Source organism: Myxocyprinus asiaticus, chromosome 20 (assembly GCF_019703515.2).
Source record: "Myxocyprinus asiaticus isolate MX2 ecotype Aquarium Trade chromosome 20, UBuf_Myxa_2, whole genome shotgun sequence".
NCBI lineage: Eukaryota > Metazoa > Chordata > Actinopteri > Cypriniformes > Catostomidae > Myxocyprinus > Myxocyprinus asiaticus.
Genome location: NC_059363.1, coordinates 6,404,749 through 6,422,242, shown reverse-complemented (window position 1 = coordinate 6,422,242; position 17,494 = coordinate 6,404,749). Strand labels below are relative to the sequence as shown.

At 36.5% G+C, this 17,494-nt stretch overlaps 3 protein-coding genes across 7 annotated transcripts in view; 2 read left to right on the top strand and 1 right to left on the bottom strand.

The window, feature by feature from the left end:
* Positions 1–2,703, top strand: part of arid4a (AT rich interactive domain 4A (RBP1-like)) — a 31,940-nt gene extending 29,237 nt beyond the window's left edge. For 4 of the 5 annotated variants that reach the window (XM_051647040.1, XM_051647037.1, XM_051647039.1 and 1 more), the window contains one exon: positions 871–2,703. In XM_051647040.1, coding sequence (XP_051503000.1) covers positions 871–974 — 104 coding nt within the window. In that variant the 3' untranslated portion in view covers positions 975–2,703. The remainder of the gene's footprint in view (positions 1–870) is intronic. The other variant, XR_007892284.1, reaches the window with a different exon arrangement.
* Positions 2,704–3,966: 1,263 nt separating this feature from the next.
* On the bottom strand, positions 3,967–6,260 carry timm9 (translocase of inner mitochondrial membrane 9 homolog). The gene is made up of 4 exons (XM_051647059.1): positions 6,163–6,260; positions 5,779–5,837; positions 5,584–5,679; positions 3,967–5,479 (listed from the first exon to the last, which is right to left on the bottom strand). Exons 2-4 carry the CDS (start codon positions 5,815–5,817, stop codon positions 5,345–5,347), a joined length of 270 nt encoding a protein of 89 aa, XP_051503019.1. The 5' UTR covers positions 5,818–5,837; positions 6,163–6,260; the 3' UTR covers positions 3,967–5,344.
* Positions 6,261–6,744: 484 nt separating this feature from the next.
* Positions 6,745–17,494, top strand: part of kiaa0586 (KIAA0586 ortholog) — a 175,386-nt gene continuing 164,636 nt past the window's right edge. The window contains exons 1-8 of the mRNA XM_051647034.1: positions 6,745–7,994; positions 8,086–8,144; positions 8,240–8,285; positions 8,439–8,508; positions 8,608–8,782; positions 10,719–10,931; positions 11,300–11,477; positions 11,601–11,750. Coding sequence (XP_051502994.1) covers positions 7,736–7,994; positions 8,086–8,144; positions 8,240–8,285; positions 8,439–8,508; positions 8,608–8,782; positions 10,719–10,931; positions 11,300–11,477; positions 11,601–11,750 — 1,150 coding nt within the window. The 5' untranslated portion in view covers positions 6,745–7,735. The remainder of the gene's footprint in view (positions 7,995–8,085; positions 8,145–8,239; positions 8,286–8,438; positions 8,509–8,607; positions 8,783–10,718; positions 10,932–11,299; positions 11,478–11,600; positions 11,751–17,494) is intronic.

Genomic DNA, 17,494 nt, shown 5'->3' with positions numbered 1-17,494 from the left:
TTGTAAAAAAACCCATCATCTGGTGAATATATTGGCTATAAAAACCTAATTTGGCAGATAGCCTCTTTAACTATAGAGCATTGTAAAAGAGCCAAGTCCAAACTGTCATTTCAAAATAAGAGTCCCCAGTGTTTTGAGATTGCTTATGGTTAAATGTCCCAAATGCTCCATATGCAGCCATTTTTTTTTTGTTGTTATTATTGGAATTTTGGTTGAACAATAAAATGTATCGGGGATTATTTCTTTATTTTTTCATTTGAGTCTTTTAGAATCTGTTTTTTCTATCGCTGTACACTTTACAGTAAGGAAAGATTAAGATTTTTTTTTACATTCTACAAATCGATTTGAGTTGTCGGCCTTTTCCATCACCTTAGTTATTGCTATCGACAAAATCTACCTCAATCCTGCCTTTTATTTTATTTATTTTTTTAAAACATTGCCAGCATAGGCAAAGGCTTGCTGGATTTGTATGATACCATTTCAATTTTCTGTGTAAAAGAGAATGTCAGAACAGACATGACATAAAAATCCCAGTTAATGCTGTTATTCCTGACCACAGTCTTATCTAAGAAGCATATTGTACAGTCTCACATAAAAGTCAGTTGATGTCCCATTGCCTACACTACCTTGACTTTTACACAAGATGTAAAAGTCACTGGGGTCATATTTGTACAAGGTGACAAGCAACAATAGTAAAGGACAGAAGAAAAAAAATGCACAATGTACAGCTGTCTTTAAAGATATATTAATGACAACAGAGCCAAATGCAGTCTGGTTTGCTTTCTCAATTTCTTGTATTTGCTTACTGTTAGAAATGAGTAAATCATTGTGAATTGACCTGACCTTTTTCTCCCCCCCCCCCCCCAACAGTTTCCCACACCACTGCGTCCACATCATCTGGCTCGTCCGACAATGGCATGAGTCCGTCGTCAGCTTCCCCTACTCAGAACACTGTGGCTGTCGAGTGCAGGTGATGGCACGCTTGTGCCCCGCCCCACCTCTGCCTTCTCAGCATCCCGCTGCCTCTGTGGAGACATGCATACTGATGAGCCAGAGCAAGCAGCCAATAGCACTCGACTGCCCGCCGCCTCCATGTCTCCTCCGGTTCCTAATGGCCACTCCCACCTTCTGCACTTTGTAAACTGATCCTGCCTCCTGTCGCTCACTGTCGCTACCACTATCAGCACCAGGGAACGGACTCTACGTGAGGGTTGAATGTAATCTATGAAATCAAAGCTTAAAGATTTATCCATCCAGAAAGAAAACAATGGCACTTTTCACTTCTTTCCCCAGAAACCTCCTCTTACAGCTTCTGTGCAGCAGGGACTGAATTTTGATGCAGTAGTCAATCAATTGTATGTTCTTCTATCAGAACATGGTAAGAACATCATCTACGATCCCTAGGTAATCGTCACTTAACCAGCTGGACATGGTTATTCAAAGAAAGGTCAATTGTGCGCTTACTCCATCAGAACTGCCAAAGTACGTGTGTTACAGCAGAGTGCCCTATTTTGGAAAAGTAGGACAAAGTCGATTGCAAAAGGGAATGTAGTTTACTGAAAGCCGCCGTCTTCCACTTTAAGTGTGCGAGCACATAGAATTATGCAAAACCTATTTTTGTCGTCTTTTTAAGAAAATGGAAAATGGAAAGGAAAAAAAAAGAAACATACAGAAAATGTTTACAGTGGAACACGAAACCTGTTTTCAGTGGACTAATTTCCTTTGCAAGTGGCATTTTGTCTTTTTATATGTAACTGCAGAGTTTTTATTTTAGTATGGAAAATTTCAAAAAGTATATATCACAGCCGTGAAGTTATTTAATGAAAGATTTCTAGAGCTGAAATTTTTGTGTAAAATAAAGGTATTATCTTGCAACTTGTTAAATATATTTATTCAGTCCGTGGACAGCATTTTTGTATTTTTTACAAGATGAGAATCACATAATCCTCCTACTTTCGCTTCAGTTGGTGGGGTAGAAGGAACAGGTGAATTTTGTGGGGTCGTTTTGAGCGTGTCGTCACAATTGAGTAACTACTGTGCAGTAAAACGTGTCCTCCCCCGTTTTGTTTCTCCATTTGGGCCCAAAATATTTTGAGTATTCCCATGACCTTTATGGAACACCAGAAATGGCGACCTTCGTTTACCCCACTCTTTCTCAGATTTCCTGGTACTTTCTTTGTTATAATTTAAACATTTATTCTTATTTTGATTTTCTTCTTAGTTCTTGACCAATTGAATAATTCAGTTGAGACAAGTATGGTAAGCCCAGGGGTTTCTTACTGATTGTTCCTTTTGTAAATGGATCTTCCAAAACCATGTATTTGAAAAATACATTTTACACAAAACTGTAAAAATGATTTATATTATTTTTTAAACAGTACATCTTTGTATATTAATTTTCCTTTTCTATGTCAAGTTGGTAGAAGCATTAGCACATCTTTTGACTGTATATAATCAACCATTTAGCAACCTAAACCAAGCTGTCTAGAGTGATGAACCCATGACTATGTTGAACATTTTATGCTGTAGGCATCAATGAATACACTGATGAGATGAAATTGTGGAAAAACTTGCTTTCCTGTGACTTCAGTTTATTTACAGATTCCTGGATGAAGAAATGAAGGCATTAGGTTCCTGAGCAAAGCCATTGTATCTTAATGTAAAATAAGAGCTCTGTCATTTCTAATAAAGTTTTGAAATATTCAGGTTCCTCTTCTTTCTTTGTATTGATTAGTTTTAACAGCTTAGCGAACCTCACAAAAACATGTCCTGGTTACGTTTCAACCCAAAAAGAAAAATAGATTTTGCAGAAAAAAAAATTTGTTTGAAAGATTTAACATGGGTTTCTGCTGGTCTGAAAAAAGGCTCAAGTCTTAAATTGCACTGTTGCAAATTATGGCCTTAAAGGTCTTAAATTGAAGCAAGGTTTAAATTCATAAGGTTATGGTATTAAATGTTGCAGGAGGAATAAAGAGTCATTTCTGGTCATGAATAGACCCCATTACAACCTTGGGATTTCTAGGACAATCTATAGTGCCACCATCAGTTCAAAAATTTGCTTTTATTTTGAACCATTTGCCCTAGAAACAAAATTATTTTTTGCATGCAATTAGTCTCTCCTGATGATTTAAACGGACCGCTTAAATTAAAGTTCCACCCGTTACAGTGGCTGCCATCTTTGAGTATGACGTTTATCGTTTATTCGCCACTATTCCTTCAAACTTTTCCCCAAAATAATCTCCAGACTGATTCGCAACTGGAACTACTCTTCGGCCACTGGAAAACAAGCTACACATTCTCTGCAAATGGCAACAACTGTTCACTTTCTTTGTCATCTTAATTGTCTCTTAGGAGTGTTGTCTCTTGTTTTCAAAAACAGTTTGGAAAAACGAGCAGAACTCTCACAACTTACCTTCATCTCGCTGAATTGCACAGGATGATTGTCCCACAGATAAGCGAACATGTTAGATTTGTTTACATCATTGTGTGCATGTGTCATTTATGCTGCATACACACGCAGTGTTGTGAATCTTTTTCATTGATTGATAAAAACTACTGTGCGATCAGAAAAATCTAAACAATTTGGCTAAAAGTTTATTGTATTATCGAATACCATCACATGCCTATAGCATATATGACTGTTCTTGTGCTCCCTAGGCATTTACATTGAGAACGATGCAATGACATATTGTGTAAAGGCAGCACATTCACTACTATGATGTATCAATACAATTTAAAGGAAAAGTTCACCCAAAAATGACAATTCTCATAGTTCACTCATCCTCATGCCATCCCAGATGTGTATGACTTACTTCTGCTGAACAAAGATTTTTAGAAGAATATTTCAGCTCTGTTGGTCCATACAATGCAAGTGAATTGTGACCAAAACTTTGAAGCTAAAAAAAGCACATAAAGGCCGCATAAAAGTATCCAGTGGGTAAATCCATTTCTTCTGAAGCGATATGATGGGTGTAGGTCCTTTTTTTTTTACTATAAATTCTCCTCTCTGCCCAGTAGATGCATGAAGAATTTGAATTGCCAAAAAACAAAAGAAAGTGAAAGTGGAGATTTATAGTAAAAAAAAGGACTTAGATAAAAAAGGACTCTCACCCACACTCATATCACTTCTAAAGACATGGATTCAACAAGTTGAGTCAGATGGATTACTTTTATGCTGCCCTTTTTGGAGCTTCAAAGTTCAGGGGCCGGTTGCACCAGCTATACGTACGTTACAACTTAGCCTAGTTGTGGCATAAATGGGCACTAAGTCACAATTTACACCCTACTAAATATTTGAGCATTTACAATTAAACTTAGGTAGGACGTAACCCTACGTGTAAACTAAATATTTACAGAAGCCTCCGACCAGGAGTAACAGATGGAATAAATAAGCAGACTGATATTTGATGACATAAATGAGCTCATGTTTTGCGTGACAAGCTTCAGTCCTTTCGACATATATGGAGTTGGCATTTACACTTGTTTACATTTACGAGAGAGAAAAAAAAAAACTGTCTTTTAAGCGGCTCTTCAGCATGAAACCGATCTAATGATGCAGTTTTCAGAGTGCGGTGTCAAGTTTCAACACATTCGGTGGTGCAACTGAATTAAGCACTGACTTAGTTACAAACCAACTAGTAGTTACTAAGACCTTAGTGTGAACTTTACGTCCCAACTTACGCACAGCTGGTGCAACCCTACCCTAGTCACCATTCACTTGTATTGTATGGACCAACAGAGCTGAAATATTCTTCTAAAAATCTTAGTTTGTGTTCCACAGAAAAAATAAATTCATACACATCTCGGATGGCATGAGGGTGAGTAAATGATGAGAGAATGTTTTGGGTTAACTATTTCTTTAAAAACATGTTTTTCTTTCACATTACAGTAATGAGTGAGATTTTTAAAGGCACTACAGTAATACTGAAATGGGGATGTGCTTAATTGTCATGAAAATGTAAATATCTTAATGGTCCTAAAAATAGTCTTAATTTGTTAATTTGTTAATTTTGGGGTGACATATGACTTGAGTGTCTTTTTTTATTTACCCAGCTAACAATACTATTAAAAATACCATTAAATTCTAATAATACAGTTGACTGGTACATTTTATTTTGCATCATGCTACAATAAAAACAATCAAGATCTTTTGTTTTTTGCACAAAGCTATCATGTCTGTCCTGCAGGGAAACAAAATCCCAAAAATCCAGTTATCCAATGAGCCGATGGAGATCAGAGTCACCTGTGTCCTCTCCCTTACCGGTCCAGTTTGGCGACCCTTTCTCCACACTGGAATAGAGAGAGCGTGGTGTAATGGTTTGGAGTTCATACAAACAGCTTTTGATTATCGGGGCTGTGCCAACAAGCCAGCTTTAGCAGCTAATGCTTCATTCTGCTGGATGTGGTACTCCTGAAAGCGCATGGAGATCCTCTGTGTCATCTTCAGGTACTTCTGTAAGCAGCTCTCAGAGCACGTGGTCTGGAAAGAGATTAATGAACATTAACATAGTCAAACAGGTACATGTCAGCATTATAATATAGAGTTCTTTAGAGAGGCATCACAACATAAAGTGCATAACATACCTCCTCTGGTTTGACTTCTCTTGTAGTGAAATCTTTAACACAGTCCATGAAACAGTTTTCTGTTAGTTTGTTGTAGGTGCCCAGGAATTCTTTGAACTGCAAGACACAAACATGAACAATAGAACTGTTATTGAATGTGATTTCATAGCTATCATTAGATGTAAATGTGTTTCATGTCTGTAAGTCTTCAGTTACCTGTTTGATCTGGTCTGATTCAGTGACCTGAGCTGCCATGGTTAGTGTGAGATGCGGTGCTGGAGGAGATAAATATTATAAACACAAAACAGAATCTTACTCTAAATAGCACAACTGTTAAAATAGAATATTTTTTACAGTACAGTTTAAACAAAATAAATACACTTTTTTTTTTTTTTTTTACCAGAGACCTCACAGTTCAATCAGTGATGAGTAGCTAGATTAGCCATTAGCATGATCTCACATGTACCGTTTAAACGATGAATAAACCAATTTAAAAAATTCTTCCAAAACCGGTAAGTTTTATATTAAATAAGGTTATATGCATAGTATATAATACAGTAAACGAACGGCAAATCAAAAACATAAAAGCTGAATTCCTACCTCAGCTTACAGAGCTCAGGATGTGAAGGACATATGCTCTAAGGAGAACGGGGGAGATACCGGCTGATTCACATCGGCACTTTCGTGAAATAAAAGTCCTAAATAAAATCTAATATGATTATTACAATAAATAGATAAACTAAACATTTTACAATCTAACTAAAAAATTGTAACTAAATATTTTTTAAAAAATAGATTAACACTCAAGATTAGACTTCATACGATTAAATGCTTTAAATTAAATACAATTATTATTATTTTTATTTTTTTATTTTTTGGTTTTAAACATGTATTTTTATTAAATATATGTTAACATAAATATAAAAATATTAATATTTGTATTTATTTATTTGTAGAATGTTGGTCTTACATGTACATTTTTGTTGAAAATATAATTAACAGATAGAAAGTGAACAGAAATGTATTTATTTATTTGCCAAAGACAGTCATTAAGTGCTGTGTCTCAACATTATCACAAAATTAAAAATGGTCAGACAAGTAAAAAAATAAAAATAAAAAAATAAATAAAAAAATGTTCACTTGTTGATTACATACAGAATAACAACACAAAACGTACCCTCATGCATATTTCAACATTCCTTAAATGTATTAATGTGTAAATGCTTCAGAGATAATAACTTAAACATCTTTGACAACTAAACGTCTACACATATTCAAGTGAGGACCAAATGGGGCAGTACTGACAAGTCTTTTATTATTATTATTATTATTATTATTATTATACAAAACAAACACACAGTTTACAGAACAGAAAGAAAGATAATATTCACCGTCAATGGGACTATTAACAAAAGTAAAGAAAGTGCCAAAATGACTTATACACAGAAAAGCATAAAAAAGGAAAATGGGAGTTAAAAACTTAACTTAAAAAAAAAAAAAATTAAGAATAATAAACCATATCAAGAACTAACTAACTAACTAACTAACTAACTAACTAACAGAGGCAGCAGCACTGGCAATGCTTAAAGGACAAAACTAGGAACTGTTTTTTTTATTTTATTTTTATTTTATTTTTATTTTTATTTTTTTTGGAGGAAACTTTTATTTTGAAATCTGTAACAGATCTTTAATTCACGTCGTTGTTTCCAACATCACAGCTCTGTCAACTTTTGTTTTAGGTAACAACCGCCGCTGTGAAATAAGTGAATCTACAGCTGAGATTAACTTGCTTATTTCAATATTTATTATAAATACTTCAAAACAGATTGCATACTTTAGACAAAAACTTTAGAAACCTCTCCAAACTGTTGCCTTTAAATATCACCTCCGGCGGGAAATTTAAAGCACAAACAGGACTGAAACATGTCAAAGTGATTGACGGGTGTCACGGCGGATATCTGATGAAAACTTCAAAATAATCAATCATGTTGACTTCATCTTTACGGTAAGACTATTAAATATACTTGAAAATGATCGGAGACAGTGACAACTAACTTCTGGACCCGTTCACTGTTATTATTACCTACTGTTTATTCATGTAAAAGGCTGACATGACTAAAAAAAGGACCAGAAGATCTTATTGGAGTGTCTCATAACTGATATAAGAGTGACAATGGACTCTTGTGTGTCTTTGACCAATACAACACACTTAAACGACTCCATGTCCAGTTCTGATGCTGCAGATGTGTTGATTCGCTCAACCAGAGCTGCTTTGGATCACAGCAGAGTGGAAACACAGCACAAAGGGGATAATAAAGTTAATATTTACATCAGGAGACTGGCAGACTCTGTGCACGTATCTTCTGTGAATAACAGTGAATGTACAGAGGAGATCCCACTTCTGCCAATGAATCCTTCAGCTTCAGATACAGGTAACACCACTAGACTGATCAGTGAAATCATAAACTAGATCAATAAAGTGATCAAAACAATGAATCACTGTTACGTGTGTGCATTCAGTAGGTGCTGACGGACAACAGACCGCTGGACCATCAAATCATATTGCTGATGTTATAGAAAAAGTCAGTTGTTTGTTTTATATATTTGTTTAGTTTCAAAACTTTTTATTTGTTTATTAACTAATGTTTTTTTTGTTTGTTTTTGTTTTTTCACATAGGGCCAAATAGCTATCATGCAGGCAAAGAAAAACTCTAAATCAAAAGGTGTGTGTGTGTGTTCAACAACACCACTAAGTTTTTTTTTTGTTTCTTGTTGTACCACTCGACCCTTGGCAAATGCATATTTTGGACTTGTGCGCTTGCACGAATGCTGAATGACAATAAAATGAATCGACTAGACATTTCTGAACGTTGCAGGTGAAGACGTGCAGATTTCTAGATACTCTTCTGATGGGAGAGGAGCAGTTTCGGCAGCCCTTAAGAAGAGGTAATGCTTAGTTAAATTCTTATGATAGCCATGCTTGAGCATGATCAAATCTCGTTATTTTGTTTTCTGATTAAATGGATTTTTGATACTGTACATCAGATCCCAGAGCGCCACTTTAAGACGAAACGTGACAGTACACGTGTTGGATCAAGACAGACCCCAAACCCCTAAAGGCCAGTCGGATCCTGGTATTCCGTCAGGAGATTCTGGAACTTCTGCAAATGTGGCTGCCATAACAGCCGCTACTATTGCTGCCACAGCCCCACTTATCAAGGTACACATCATAGTTTCAAATACCATTGAACAGGTTCCCTTCGGTCATGAAAAATGTGAAAACATCAGGGAATTATACAATTTGGAATTCCAGGCCCAGACAATAATGGAAATCTCTAAAACATTTAATTGACTCCAAATTACTCTTGTGAGTGCAATCTTTATAAAGTGATTTTTTTAAATTCTTATCCTGTAAGCATGACTCACTGGAAAAGTCATGGAAATACACTGGCCAAAAGGTGTGGAAGCCCAGATTATAGCATTACAACATCTTAAACATTTGTAGATTCATAGAGCATCGTAGCATTATAAAATTATTAATATTATATAACATATATAAGATAAGAATTGGCAACTTGTTGAGAAATCACTTTAGGACAATAAGTGCTTCTCATCTGCTTTTATATATTTGAGGTGATACAGCCTAGTGGTTAAAGATCTGGGCTGGTATCTAGACGTCGACCGTTAGTGGATTTTGCCAATACCGATAACTAAGATGGTAGAAAAAGACAAACAATCGATTAATCGGCCAATAGTTTTTAAAATCAATATATAGAATATTAAAATAATTTCTTAGTTTTTCCTAATGATGGGCACTGACACAGATGCTTCATGAGAAATAAAATAACAGAAGTAGTTTCTTGTTCAACCAAAATCCCAATAATAAACAGAAGAAAGGAAGATTTGGTGTATAACTTGGGACTCTTAAAGGGATAGTTCACCCAAAAATGAAAATTCTCTTATCATTTACTATGTGAATGACTTTATTTCTTTTGCAGAACACAAACAAAGATTTTTAGTAAAATATCTCAGCTCTGTAGGTCCATACAATGCAAGTGAATGGTGATCAGACCTTTGCAGCTCCAAAAATCACATAAAGGAAGCATAAAAGTAATCCATAAGACTCCAGTGGTTAAATCCATATCTTCAGAAGCGATCTGATAGGTGTGGGTGAGAAACAGAACAATATTTAGGTCCCTTTTTTTCTCTAAATCTTTACTTCAACTTTCACTTTCAGTGACTTTCAGATGTAAAAGTGAAAATGAAAGTGGAGATTGATAGTAAAAAAAGGACTTACATTTTGTTTCTGTTTCTCACTCACATCTGTTATATCGCTTATGAAGATATGGATTAAAACACTTGAGTCTTACAGATTACTTTTATGTTTACTTTATGTGATTTTTTTTTTTTTAGCTACAAAGGTCTGATCACCATTCACTTGCATTGTATGGATCTACAGAGCTGAGATATTCCTCTAAAAATCTTCATTTGTGTTCTGCAGAAGAAAGTAAGTCATACACATCTGGGATGGCATGAGGGTGAGTAAATGATGAGAGAATTTTCATTTTTGGGTGAAATATTCCTTAAACTATAAACAAGCCTGAAACACACTGGGGACTCTTATTTTGAAATGTCGGAGACTTGGCCCCATTACAATGCTTTTATATTTATATATATATATATAAGGAATAAGGCTTATAATTATTCACGAAATATGAAGTTGGAGACTAACTACATTACCAATCACATTTTTCTTTGCACAGTCTTGCTTCAATTTAGAACAGTTGATTATCAAATAAAAATAACAAAACATGCATTGAAACGAGGAACACAGAGGAATAAAAAAATAAATAAACGTCATAGATGCTTGTTGATAACCGATAGTTCCAAAAGCACGCAATCGGCACAGATTTACCTGTAAAACCGATAAAACACATGCGAACTGTTCTTCTATGACCATGCGCTACACGGATGGCTTTCTCTGTTGCGCACGTCTCTGTTTATATCTCCTTCAGATCGCGTTTACATAAGCTCTTCAATCCTTATCAGCAAAATGACTAAATGTAAAGGCTGTTATAGCTGTACCCATTTTTGTTTTTTTGCTAGACATTCTCAGTCACCTAAACTGTCTTTGTAATTCTATATTGGACTGTTAGGCTCAGAGTGATATGGAATCGCAGATTGTTCGGGTAACTGCCGAACTGAAGAGGCTTCAGGCCATAGAGGCCAGTGTCCAGCAAGGGAGAGCTGGCAGTACTCTGGAAGGTTCTGCAGAAAGAGCAGCCCATCTGGAAGAGCAGCTGAATGTTCTGATCCAGCAGAGACTGCAACACCTGGAGACAATCCAATGTCAGCAGATCCAACTGCAGGTAAAAATTCCAAGGCCTCTGTCCAAATCTAGTGATGTAGAATCTGCCCCTTAAAGGGGCCACACTCTACAATGTTGTCGCATTTTTTACCCTGATGTCTACTTATAATGGTATCCAAAGTGTGTTTTGCCCCGAAAACAGTTATAATTTAGCGATCATGACAAATTGACTCCCTCTCTCATACCTTAAACAAGCTATGTCCCCTTTAAATAATTGGAAATCTCTAAGAAGTCACGTTGTAGCATTTAAGTTTCGGAGACATCTGGGGGTTCAAGATGTTAATTAATGAATTGTTTGTTTTTATCAGTTTGTGCTTTGTTATATAATTCTAATCTAATGGACATTTTGTTTTTATGCTCCTTTTTTAGAATCGTCTTTTGGGATCTGCTCTGGACCTTGTAACAGCTCGTGCTAATACAAACACACAAACTACCACAGAAAGTTCTGGAATCACCCAGACAGACACTCTGCCTGTTCTCATCTCAGGGAGATGCAGTGTTAGAATCCCTGCCACTGATAAACCCTCTGCTGAAAATCAAGCAACAGGTGAGACTGTGGCTGAAATATATCTGTCTGCACGTCCGTCCGTCTTTCGTTTTCGTCTGTCTTTTTTAAAACAAACTACGGTACTGACTTGATTGTTGTCATGTTGGTTTGTTTCATATGCAGTGTCAAAGGATGTACACAGAGAAAGGCGAACAGGGGGTCATATAAGTCCCCTGGAGACCCCAGCGCCTCGAAAGGTCATTCCTAAACCCACCTACTGGACATCATCAACCAAAAACATAAAATCCCAGAAAACCTCCATCAAAAACCAAGGTGGGTTTCTTTCCTGTGGCATTTATACTGCTGTTTTGTTCATTGCCAGAAAGCACTTTTGATTAGCCATTGATAAGAAGTGCATATGTATTATGGACATGTATATTAATTCTATATCGTTTCATTAGAGCAGAATTACTTGCAGTAGAAAAAGCTGTCATTGAAGTTGATACCACTTGATGGCAGTAGCGTCGCTACATAGTTTTTGCCTTTGCACTACATGAACAACAGCCACCATGAACAACCCTGCTGTAAAACCACAGATTTCTACTGACTTTTCATCATTTCATTGTAGATTTTAGAATAAGCAGAGGTAATGGTAATCCATAAAACCCATAAAACTGTCAATTCTAATATCTCCCAAGACTGTCTGGGTGGTTTCATCTAAAGCTTTCTTGGCTAATGTTATGCTCGAAATTGATGCATGCATTTGGATTTTATCTTTGTGAGACAGTTTATCTAAACATTGAAATATGAAAAGACTAAAGACGATCATGCATTTCATATACAGATTTTTATTGATTTTATTATTCTATGCATTTATTTATTTATTAACATAATGGTTTCCTATCTGCAGCAGAGGAAATTATTGTAAACATGGACAATGTTTTGGCACAAGGCAGCAGAATTTTAATCAACCACTGCTGCACGTATTTTACAGCATATTGTTTTTGGTTAAATTTCAGATGCCTTATCACTATTTTCACTATTTGCTTCCATGGCTACAGGCTTTATCCATTGTGCTTTGCCTCTGCAAAGAAACAGCCTGGTTTCAGTTTCCTGTTTAACAGGCAGCCACGAGCAGCTCAGGCTAGAACCTTATCTTCTCTAAATCTGTACCAGTAATTCATCCACAAAAGTGCCTGTTTCCTTTAGACACCATCATTCAACAACCATGTCACTCCTCTGGTTTGGATTGAAGACCCATTTTTGCACTAAAAACCAATTAAGGCAACCCCCCCCCACAAAAAAAACAGTTGTGTTGAAAGAGGTGTCACCGGCGAACAGCTGTGTAAATACGAACAGTTCAAGCTGTTCTCCTCAGTCACGCTGTTTTATTCCATGTCAGCTCATGTCGGAGAGTCAAGGCTTGTTATTGGAAAAGCTTAGGGCATGTTAGCACAGCCTAACCTGGCAACACAGCTGCTTTAGTGTCTTCAAGTAGTAAGCGTCATTAAACAGCCCGCTGTTCTGTAACTGGTTTCGCTTGAGGACACAGATTTTACATTGGACATCAAATGGCCACCCATCACAGTTTTTAGTGTTTATCATACAAAATTGCCAATAATTCCCCACAAAAAACACATTTTGGTCATCACTAACCCACATTTAATCTAGTCTGGGTCGTATTTTCTTTTGCGTTGTGTAGTAGTTTGGCTAGCTTCTGCAAATGATACTTATAAAAAAGTACCACAAACGACCATGGTTCTGGACATGTACCGTTGTACTGTAATGGTATTCCCAGAAGTACCTCGGAGTGTCAAGTAAATACCGTGGTACACAGATTTCAGTACCATGGTCCTCGTACAACACTTTCTGTAAGGGGGATATAGGTCAAAATACAGAGTTTAATTTGTTGCACTATATTTTACAGTACATGTACTTTCAGTATATATCTTGTATTTTATTTATCATTTTTATGTAAAGCACTTTAAATTGCCAATGTGTATGAAATGTGCTATATAAATAAACTTGCCAACAGTACTATAAAATAAAGTGCTACCGTTTAATTGGATGCACAGCCTTTGTCGTCAACAACAAAAGACATGAGAAGCATTTTCTCCCCCATACATTTTTGCAAAATGATTTATACGTGGCTTGTTGTACGTATCGCGTCAGTTTCCTGGTGAAATGAACACTAGAGGCGCTACAGCAACAACGACTATTCCCGTTCACACAAATCACGAGTAAAACGGCAGATTATCAGTTCATAAATACTTAATTTTTACCCTGTTCCTCACAATGCTATCTTATAACATCAAAACACTTTTACTATAGTGCATGACTTTTGAATGTTTGCTTAACATAACCAAGTACATTTACAAGCTTGTTCAAGTGCGGTCAGATTGCTAACGGTAACTTAACTGATAGAGCGTTGCACTTGTGAAAGGAACTGGATAAGAGTCCTGAAGTGCACGTGAGTCGACACATGAGTCGAAAGTGTCATAGAAGCTCTACAAAATGACTAAAATGTTAGGTTTAAGGTTTAGGGTAGGGGGGCAGGTTTTGTTGATTTAAAACTGGAAAAAGCATTAAGCTTAAAATCCTCATCTGTTTGGGAGAACATTTTACTCCGTGTTAGCACCACACAGTGGACATTTCACCTTAGAACAGCTCCAATATGTGTAAGGAACCATGTAGTATCATGTTTGCAAAAATGTCCCCACAGTCACGTAATTTTCACAAGATCAGGCTCCTTGTTAAAGTTGACTTGCCTATTTATTTTGCATGATTATATAGTAAGTTGCATTTAGCATTGTTTTTGTCCTTGTTGTCCACAATCCTATCAGAGTAGACCCATAACCCATTGTTGGGTTGCAACCCACCTGTTAAGAGCTACCACAGTTTTTGTATACTAGACTTGGCTGAAAGCTTCTGGAAGTGTACTTGGTGGAGAATTTTGCTGCTTATCACACAAAACGTTCCACTTTTTCCATTTCACCTCGCCCTGTCCTCTTTTCCAAGAGGTGGTGGTAATTTAGGTGGTCACTGACACAAGCCCTTCTGTCTGCAATCTGAGATGGTTTTCCCACCTGAATCTAATCTGTCGACTGCCCCCACCTTCTCCCACATGAACACAGGATTGCTTTCCCAGATGCAAGAGCTCTCTTCTAAGGCTCATATGATGGATATGTGTGGGAGAACAGAGAGCTAATTATGGCTTGCAGTTTTTTGGTGTGTGTGTTTGTCTTGTGTTTTTGTGAAGTGTGTAAATTCTCATCCAAGGCATTAGTTCTGTCTGTTTTCTCATCATTGCTTGGCCGACCCAAATACGTACACAATGCACTCCTAATTTTGTTGAATATTTTGCTTGAATTTGATATAAAATTCAGTAAATCTGATATACAGTGGGGTGCAAATATACTAGTCCACTAGTGAAAAATGCTCCTATTATGCAGTCTTTTATCATTTAATACAAACATTTTCATGTTGCAAATGTTAGCTTTTAAAGTGGTTATATTTGTTTTTTTTTACCTTAATTTGAGTGACCTAGAAAAAGTGCAGAATCTTGTGTATTTCTTTGTTTTATAACTTCTGCCCCCCAAAAATCCACTATTTTTAGGTCACTAATCAAATAGCGTACTGTTTAAGCTAATTTGCCATGTTAACTCCTTTGTACCATTAGAGCACAAAAGATGGTCTTTGGGAAATTCTCAAATCATGCTGGGATAGCATGGATCTTCAGGTTTTGCGCAAACTTGTCTATGCTATTCTGATAAAATAATTTGTAATGAAATTTTTTTACCAAATTATAAAAGTGCGAGACTTTTGCATCCCACTGTACATACACAATGCACTAATATTGTTGAGTATTGCTCTGAATTTGCTATCTAATTTAGAAAATAGTATGTAAATTCAAGTATATTCTAAAATCGGTTGTAATTACTTCATTAGTGAGTTTAAAACAAATGTTTCAGGTCATTGTTTTCCCGGGGACATTTATGTCGAAACTGTGGGAAAATTCTGCTTTGAGATGTCTGTTTTTACTGACTCGATTTTGTCACTTGTGCACATCAATCTGGTCGTCTTGGCAACTGCTATTTCAGAGGCAGTGTCGGGCTGTCAGACTGCTTTCTCTCCATTGAAACATTGAAGCTTCCTTTTGTTTCTCAAGTACATCATCAAAGCAGCATTAAATACTTGCGGGGAAGCAATATCTAGAGCAGAAGAGGTTGTGTCGTGCAGAGGACATTTTTATGGAGAGGATATTTGTAATAATCACCGGTTTATGAGTAATCCACCAGGAAATTATGAGAGGTACATTAGATCTGGATGAATAATGGCTCATACCTGTTAGCCATTCTTTTTTTTTTTTTTCCATATGCCACTGCTCATGTCACTTCAATGAATGCATATATTTAAATAGGCTTATATATTTTTTATTGTTTTGTTACTTTTATTTGTATATCTTTTTTATTTCTAATTTATGTTGACACCAGTACAATGTGAAATTGAAATTCCTTATGCTTTTGCACTTTGCGAATAAGGCTTCTCAGTTCAATGTTAAATTTAGCTACTAGTATGTGTTTGTGAAGAGTAGTTTAAAATCAAATCAAATAAGCTTATTGTGATATTACATCAATTATTTTCCATTCTATTGAACACTATAATTTTAGGAAACATACAGTTGAAGTCAGAAGTATATATACATCTTAGCCAAATACATATAAACTCAGTTTTTCACAATTCCTGACATTTAATCGTAGAAAAAATTCCCTGTCTTAGGTCAGTTAGGATGACTATTTTTAAGAATGTGAAATGTCAGAATAATAGTAGAGAGAATGATTTATTTCAGCTTTTATTTCTTTCATCACATTCCCAGTGGGTCAGAAGTTTACATACACTTTTTTAGTATTTGGTAGCATTGTCTTTAAATTGTTTAACTTGGGTCAAACGTTTTGGGTAGCTTTCCACAAGCTTCTCACAATAAGTTGCTGGAATTTTGACCCATTCCTCCAGACAGAACTGGTGTAACTGAGTTAGGTTTGTAGGCCTCCTTGCTCGCACACGCTTTTTCAGTTCTGTCCACAAATGTTCTATCAGATTGAGGTCAGGGCTTTGTGATGGCACTCCAATACCTTGACTTTGTTGTCCTTTTGCCACAACTTTGGAGGTATGTTTGTGGTCATTGTCCTTTTGGAAAACCCATTTACGACAAGAGCTTTAACTTCATGGCTGATGTCTTGAAATGTTGCTTCAATATATCCACATAATTTTCCTTCCTCATGATGCCATCTATTTTGTGAAGTGCACCAGTCCCTCCTGCAGCAAAGCACCCCAACAACATGATGCTGCCACCCCCATGCTTCACGGTTCAGATGGTGTTCTTCAGCTTGCAAGCCTCACCCTTTTTCCTCCAAACATAACGATGGTCATTATGGCCAAACGGTTACATTTTTGTTTCATCAGACCAGAGGACATTTCTCCAAAAAGTAAGATTGTTGCCCCCATGTGCACTTGCAAACTGTAGTCTGGCTTTTTTTATGGTGGTTTTAGAGCAGTGGATTCTTCCTTGCTGAGCAGCCTTTCAGGTTATGTCGATATAGGACTCGTTTTACTGTGGATATAGATACTTGTCTACCTGTTTCCTCCAGCATCTTCACAAGGTCCTTTGCTGTTGTTCTGGGATTTATTTGCACTTTTTGCGCCAAACTACGTTCATCTCTAGGAGACAGAATACGTCTCCTTCCTGAGCAGTATGATGGCTGCGTGTTCCCATGGTGTTTATACTTGCGTACTATTGATTGTACAGATGAACGTGGTACCTTCAGGTGTTTGGAAATGGCTCCTAAGGATGAACCAGACTTGTGGAGGTTCACAATTTTTGGCTGATTTCTTTTGATTTTCCCATGATGTCAAGCAAAGAGGCACTGAGTTTGAAGGTAGGCCTTAAAATACATCCACAGGTACACCTCCAGTTCAGCACACCTCCTATCAGAAGCTAATTGTCTAAAGGCTTGACATAATTTTCTGGAATTTTCCAAGCTGCTTAAAGGCACAGTTAACTTAGTGTATGTAAACTT